The 8,101-nt window shown below is 37.1% G+C and overlaps 1 protein-coding gene across 1 annotated transcript; it reads left to right on the top strand.

The window, feature by feature from the left end:
- The first annotated feature begins 3,112 nt into the window (after positions 1-3,112).
- LOC134274694 (uncharacterized) lies at positions 3,113-7,555 on the top strand. The gene is made up of 3 exons (XM_062756946.1): positions 3,113-3,609; positions 4,187-4,480; positions 6,937-7,555. The coding sequence occupies exons 2-3, from the start codon at positions 4,189-4,191 to the stop codon at positions 7,002-7,004; spliced, it is 360 nt and encodes a 119-aa protein (XP_062612930.1). The 5' UTR covers positions 3,113-3,609; positions 4,187-4,188; the 3' UTR covers positions 7,005-7,555.
- The last annotated feature ends 546 nt before the right edge of the window (positions 7,556-8,101 follow it).

Here is an 8,101-nt window from a genome sequence, read left to right as displayed (position 1 = left end):
CAACCTTCTGCGATCCGCCCTAGGGAAATGCTTCGTGGTGTTTAAGGACATCCAGTAACCGAAAGACTTGACAGAGACCAGGTACAGTTTTCCTCGATATTTTTTTTATAATTCTGATCAGTTTTTGTCATCAAGTGGTACTTTCTATCTGTTAATCAATGATATATTTATAAACTGTAAAAGTTTTAACTTTATAAATCACATAGTTTTTGAACTATAAACATTTTAAAAAAACAAAACCTTTTTAGACACGTTGGTCTTCGATGAAACCTTAAAAATATATAATTAAATGACACAGGTAGTTGACATACATGCTGGTCAGTAAGCACTCCATTTCATTTTATATTATACAGAGGCAGTAAAGCGTGTCTGGAGAAACATGAGGGATGACCTCAAAAGAAAGAGAGACGGGAAGATGGAGGAGCATCGACGCAAGAATATAGATGCCAAACGCAAAAGAGATGTAAGTATTCTGCTTCATCATAAACTGCTTTAAATCAATGAACATATTTATCATTTAAGATAGAGTTATGTCCCTTGCACTCGGAAAAATTCCAATTATTAAGGCCAGGGGGCAACAATAAACAACAAACGGAATTTTTTAAGGGTAAATAAGTGGTATTTTCATTAATGTTGTACGAATTTAAATTTCTAAGTATATATTTCAAATCATGGCATATGGCATTTACAAGAAATGTGGAAATTCTCCAAATATTATGAAAAAACTAAAAATAGATGTCTGGATGGGCATATATTTTGGTTGTAAAATGATAAACTTCCTTACTATGGTGTTCAAATTCCCACCTTTCTGTAACCACCGTTATTAATCTTTACATTGTTTTGTTAAATAAAATCACCTCATATCCCATTATTGTGAAATTTTATGAAAAATTAAAACTTGTGCCCTGTAACATTGTTCATTTTACTTAAGGGCTAGATATGAAAAAGAAGAGGTTGACATCTTGTCAGAATGGATGAAATGTATCAAATCCATATTAAAGTCGCGTATTAAACGATTGAGGGGCAATATGAAAACCATCTATCACTCTGTTTCGTTACTCCTCTCTAAGATACCGTCAGTAGTGAAGGAAACACTTCAAGAGTACTGTGCAACAACATATTCAAGAAGGGATGTGAATCAGATGTGGATACTAAAAAAATTCCAAAGAACTTTTAGGCAATTTGAAAAGAAAAGATTTTACCAAAATCAGCTGCTTAAAAACTTTTCATTATTATTCACAACCGTTTCCTACGATAAATTAAAGTCCAGGCTTTTTTGTATCATTGACAGCTGCTTTTTCTAAAAAAAAAATAGAACTCGTAAATTTACTCACCAGATCATTGGTCATTTTTAAAAATATTTTGTTAAAACACATTCTGATTGCAAACACAAACGCAAACGTTTTCATCAAAGAGATGCTTGAATTTCTGGACGACAATATCTACGTGGTTTTTGGAGACCAGGTTTTCCAACAATCTATTGGAATTCCCATGGGTAAAAATTGCGCTCCGTTATTAGCAGACCTTTTTTTATATTTATGTAAAGCTGAATTTGTGCAAAATCTTATGCGTAAAAATAAGAAAACAATTGCTGGGGCCTTCAACACCTGTTGCAAGATGTGCGTGAAGTGATGCAAACCAACTACTTATTCCAAGAAGAGGATAAAAATGCAGAGATAGGAAAACTTTACGATAGGTTCAAAGCGTCTATAGTCTTCATTCTTCTAAGTGGCTGAGAAATCAGTAATAACAAAGCGTCAAGAAGAATTGAGAGTATCCATAAATCTCCCTATGAAGCGAGATCTTTTTAAGAATAGGGAGTATACAAAGCAAACGATTTAAAAGCTCCGTGGCGATGGCTGCTCTTTATATGAACACCCTGAGTTCTGCAACTTGCGTGATGCTCTTGTTAGTCCGGAAAATCTGACGTTTTTCTGGCTTTTTTACGATTTTGATATTTTACATGCCAGGAAAACGTCAGAACCGGCGCCACTACGAAAACTGGGAATTTCACCGTCTTCAACCGGGGCTAATTTTCGATACTTGTGAACCGACCTAAATGCTGAAATCAGAATTTATCAAAAGCACAATGCCCCTCGTACTCACCAATATCGATGAAAAGAAAATATCGCTCCACAGTTCGTAATAGGACTTGCAAGGTTTTAAAATGCGTAAAAGGAAGACAAATCTCAAGTGTGATAAAACTTTTTTCAACGGATTATTTATTTCATAAATGCACCATAAAACTATATTGGTAAGTTTTTCAGTAATGTACTATTGATAACTTTTGACTTTGAAATTTAATTCAGTTCACAAGTATCTAAAATCAACTCGAGAATGCTGCCTCCAGTTGGAGGCGGCGATTTCCCAGTTTACGTAATGGCGCCGGTTCTGACGTTTTCCTGGCATGTAAAATATCATAAAACAATCTATGATTGATTATTATTTCTGATTATTTATGTATGTTGCCCATTTTCTGATGTGGGGATTTCCCCTTAGCCATCGATATTTTTAGCACGCTTATTTACATAATATACTACTGCGCATGCGCTATTTCTCTCAAATTTCGGCCATGTAGAAGATTGCTGTCTGTAAAAGGTTTTCTATAAATTCATCACGACATGAGTATTCTTAAAAGTTTACGGATTTCACGCCTGGCGACTTCCTCGCCACCCTCCATAGGTAAATTGCATGATTTCGTCGTCTAGACGGAGTAAATGCGATAGCGTCACTTGGTGCATTGTCTTCAGGCCGTCGGCCATTACGGTAGGACCACACTGTTTATTAACAATTTATGCGTGTGTCAGTGAATCAACAACTATATTTTTATTTCGCACCATGTCGACTTTGTGCGTGTGCGACTCTCATGTAAACTGATTGAGCTCTTATATTGGTGCGCACTTATCTAGCTCTTCAGTGTTCAATATAGCAGGACTAAATGAAGTTAAATTTTACGGGATAAGTGGTGGATTAATTTCCAGTGACCGACAACTGAATCTGATAAGCGCTGCTGTTCGCCAATACGACCCCATTAAATAATAGTGTGTTTGGGCGGTAATGAACCGTTTTAATCTATGGAAGGTCACTGTCCTCAGTTCCTTTCCCACCAGACAAATAACAGCGCATGAGTATACATGTAGGCATAAAACGTCAGTTGCTAACCAGTTTTTGCGCGATGCATGTCCTCAGTATCGGATTTCATTTTGGAAATTAAGAGGTTTTACAGACAGCCAAAATCAAACTTTGAGTGATAGTGTACACCTCAATAGACTGGGCTTTCATAAACTAATCAAACAATTACGAGGCATTTTATTGTCACAACAGTAACATTCTGAACACTATTTTGTACACATCATATTCTAAACAGGTTAGAAGACAGGGGCTTCTACCTATTTATAATTAAGAGTGCAAAATCTTTGTTTGTTCGTAATATTCATTCACATTTAAATGTCAATATCTAATTTATTTATATCAAATTTGTTTAAAGAAAAAAAATGTACATAATTTACATTCCATGAATACAATTTACTTTGCCTATTTTACAGTGCTTGTGACTGTGCCATTGATGGTCATTATCGTAACCTTGACATTCTTAAGACGCCAAAACAGGTATCGATTAAGTCACTCGACTTGACTATATTTTTGGTAAACACTTGCTTGCTAACCTGGTACACAAGGAATAATACAATTTATATGTTTTGGAACTAATTGTTTAAGTGGTCTCAAAACTCTGTTAAGGTAGCGTTTCTCGCTCAACAGGCTAAACAGTCCATTTACCGACCGTTATTAACTAGATATTCAGTAGCTATAAGCATATAAAGATTTTGTACCCGGGTTAACAACAAAACGATACCTGTTAAAGAGTAAAATTTGCTCTTATAGCATATATATCTTAGCTTTAAGCATGTTGTAGCTCCAAACATATGTTAGCTTTAAGCATTAACCACATGAGACTTTCCCAATTCTGGGATACATATTTCAGTGGTCAAAAAGATATTAGTAGCTGATAGCATATGATTAGCTCCAAGCATAACCTTAGCTCTAAGCATAAGACAAGTGAATAAACCTTCCTATAAGGAAGATATAAGTAGCTAAAAGCATGTAAAGCATTTCCCGCTTTAAATCCATGACTATGTTATATATTTTTAATGATTGGTATTTTAATCTGATTATTGATCATACATAGAAATGGCCACCAGACCCAAACGGCGAAAGAAGGGAGATTCATCCCCAGCGGTTCCAGCCACCTCGGCCCCAGCAACTACAAACCAGTCCATCGAGGATTTAGTAAGAGGTTACATGAGCTCAATAATCCCCACCATAAAAAGCACTTGTAGGCAAGTCATTACAGAAAAAATGTATACCATGCAGACATCAGCAGCTTCAAACACACCACCTTCAGCTCCACCCTCCCAGGCACCCCAACAAATGGCACCTACGCTAACGACACCAACACTGCTGCAAGAAATAACAACTGAAGGTACATTATCCCTTAATTTACAGGGCACACCAACCCCACCCAAATCTGACCCTCCCCCATCAGCTACGTTGTTAACACTGGGGGTTGACGATAAGACTCGGGCAAAGATCCATGCTGGGGAATATGTTTAGTTTGCGTCCCTTTTGCCATCTGACTTAAACATGCCCGAACAAAACAACTACAAATCAATCGATAAAGATGGGCAATTGCTTTTTATTAAATCAAATGATAAGGATCCAATTAAGTCTATTGCAAAGTAGACCGAAGCATTCCAAATCTTCGTTGCCATTTTCGCGGAGAAGGCCCCAGCTGAAATGAGTTACCTAATGCTTTATGCGCAAACTGTGCAGAAAATTGCTGATTCCTGCGGGGATCAGGCAGCCCTTCTATATGACGAGAAGTTTCGGCGTTGGAGGCAAAGAGACCCCAAAGCTTGTCCTTAGGCAAAATAAAAATGTCGAACTGTATCAAGAAACAGTCCTTTCAGGCCTAGATTATCAGCTAAAAAACAAGAAACAGGCCTTTCGGACTCCAGCAAAACACAAATATTGCTTCTTGTTTAACAATCACGGAACATGCCCCAAAGGCAATGCTTGCCCCCATCCATTTGTGTGTCAGCTCTGTGCAGAAAAAAACTATAGGAAACTGCCTAAAATTCAAAACTTCATCCCGACAAAGTTCTACCAATGCTTCCAACAACGCCTCCAATAATTCCTCTAACAATCCCGCTACATCTACCAAATGATCAATTTATTACAACTCCAACACAGGTCTGCAGTTTAACTTCTTACAAAATATGACACAAAGTTGGCTGATTTTCTCATTCAGGACTTCACCTTTGGTTTCAAAATCCCATATAAAAGACCTCGTCTATTTACGACATCTCAAAATCTCTCTTCCATCAAAGGGAAAGAACATATTCTATACGAAAAAATCGAATAATAGCTAAAACACAAACGCATAGCTGGACCTTTTTGTGCACCTCCTTTTCCCAACATTCAAATTTCCCTATTAGGTCTAGTTACTACACAAGATGTGTTTGTGAAACACTTTGCGCCCGGTGTCAACAAAGTTCGAAAAAGCTATTTTTAGTATATAGGTCACAGTCAAGGTCACAAGGTCATTGACATTGGTGTTGTTTCTAAGAACTTAGTGGGGTATGCATACTTAATATGAAGTCCCTATCTCCTATGGTTCAAAAGTTATGGCAAAAAGTGGAAAAAGCTATTTTTAGCATATAGGTCACAGTCAAGGTTACATGTCATTAAGCTTGGTGTTGATTGAAAGAACTTCATTAGTGGAGTATGCATATTAAATAAGAAGTCCCTTTCTCAAATGGTTCAAAAGTTATGGCAAAAAGTGGAAAAAGCTATTTTTAGCATATACCGTAGGTCACAGTCAAGGTCACAAGGTCATTGACCTTGATGTCATTTGAAGGAACTTTATTAGAGGAGTATGCGTACTAAATATGAGGTCTCTGACTCTTATGGTTCAAAAGTTATGACAAACAGTTGAAAAAGCTATTTTTAGCATATAGGTCACAGTAAAAGTCATAAGGTCATTGACCTTGATGTCATTTGAAGGCACTTTATTAGACGAGTATGCATACCAAATATGAAGTCTATCTATCTTATGGCAAACAGTTGAAAAAGCTATTTTTAGGTTCAAAAGTTTTTGATGTCATTTGAAGGTTAAAGTTGACAACAGACAGACAGACAAACAGATAAACAGACAGGACAAAAACAATATGCGCCCCGAAAAAATTCGGGCGCATAAAAATCCCCAGGTGAATTTAATTCATCATCTATCTTTTCCAGAGGAGGGTTGCATTAATCATTTTATTCCTAAGGAATTCTTTACTGTACAGTATCACTCTATTCAAACTGCTATTGAAATCATTCATAAGGTGGGAAAGGGAGCTTTATTAGCTTTTTTTATTATTAGATATTGAGAATGCATACAAACAAATCCCAATCCACCCCAGTGACTTCGAACTCAATTTATAGGCCCGTGCAGATTTGAAAGTTTGGCAAGTGTTCTTGGAACACTTTAATGGGAAAGCCCTTTTCCCATCAAACGTTGTGCATTCAACCTCTTCTTTGCACTTTTTTACAGATGCAAGTAATTTAGGTTTTGGGGGAACATTTGGTAAGAGATGGTTTTCTCAACAATTCTCACCAGATTGGTTATCTTACCATATGTAAGTTCGCGAGTTCTTACCCATTGTAATAGCATTCGAACTTTGGGGGTCTTGTCTTGCCAATTCCACAGTTGTCATTCATGCAGATAACTCTGCAGATGTCAACGTCATTAATAAAACCACATCCAAAGATAGAAAGCTCATGCAAGTAATGAGAAGATTAATGATTTTGTCTTTATTGCATAGCATTCATTTTCAAGCACAACATATTCTTGGTGTAACTAACATAGCAGCAGATCTACTTTCTCGGTTACAGGTGCAAGAGTTTTTCCCGAGATTTCCGCACATGGCCAAAGAACCGACACCGGTTCCACTCTCTTGTGAGGATCTGAATACGACAGCTGATGTTTTAGTGCGCAATTCCCTTTCCAAATCTACAGCTTTAGCTTACAAGACAACCTATTTAACTTATGCACATTTTGTGGCTCAAGTTTTCGGTACCAGTTTAGTCTACCCTCTTCATTACAACACTTATCAGCCTTCATTGCTCATTGTTATCTTAAAGGATTAGCGGCATCAACAACTCGCACATTCATCTCCTCACTTAGTTTTATTTTTCAGTTAAGAAACTAACCAGATATAACTCAAACTTTTCTGGTACAGAAAATGTTACAGGGTTTTCACAAATCCAAACCTTCATCTGACCCCTGGTTGCCAATTACGCTGGAAATCATAAGTTCTATTCTTAATTCCTTAGAACACACAACTTCTTCCTTATTTATCAAATTGCTTTTAAAAGCCATGTTTACCCTTGCCTTTTGCGCTTTTCTTCGCATTAGGGAGATAACCAAATCTTCAAATTCCACACAACATTATCTTCTGTACGATAATGTTCCTTTTGATTCAGATGAACACCAGAATGGTTATTTTGAGGTTAATATCCCCCAATTCAAACATGCAAAATCTAGCACTGCTACCCTTCGAATGTACAAAAACAAAAATAAGCCAGGTTTCCATACCTTTCCTGACGTGACTATCTGAATGTTAGGAAACACATTTCACCATCTGACCCCCCGTTTTCTTTCACGGATGACATCCCTTTCTCTAAACAATACCTTACACAACAACTCCGTTTAGCCCTTTCTTTCTGTAATTTTGATCTGAACCGTTACCGGTCTCACTGTTTCCGAATCGGAGCAGCAACCACTGCAGCGACACGAGGATTCACCGAGCTTCAAATTCAGACAATAGGTAGAGGGAAGTCCAATGCTTTCAGGAAATATATCCGTATCCCTACACTACAATTTTAGAACTTTCCATTTGCTTCAGTCAGGGGCTGATAGCAAACTCAATCTTGTAACGTTAACATTTCTCTTAGTAACCAATCAGACAGGGGCTGATGGTTGCTGTTACCAAGCGTACTCACTATTTTCTTGCTGGACTAAAACTGATTAAAGACTTGTGTCAGTATAAGCATGTAG

The sequence above is a fragment of the Saccostrea cucullata genome, unplaced genomic scaffold (assembly GCF_032062105.1).
Source record: "Saccostrea cucullata isolate Sc308-1 unplaced genomic scaffold, CSIRO_AGI_Scuc_v1 ctg1497, whole genome shotgun sequence".
Classification (NCBI taxonomy): Eukaryota; Metazoa; Mollusca; class Bivalvia; order Ostreida; family Ostreidae; genus Saccostrea; species Saccostrea cuccullata.
The sequence above is the reverse complement of the archived record's forward strand: the minus strand, read 5'-3'. Positions and strand labels throughout refer to the sequence as shown.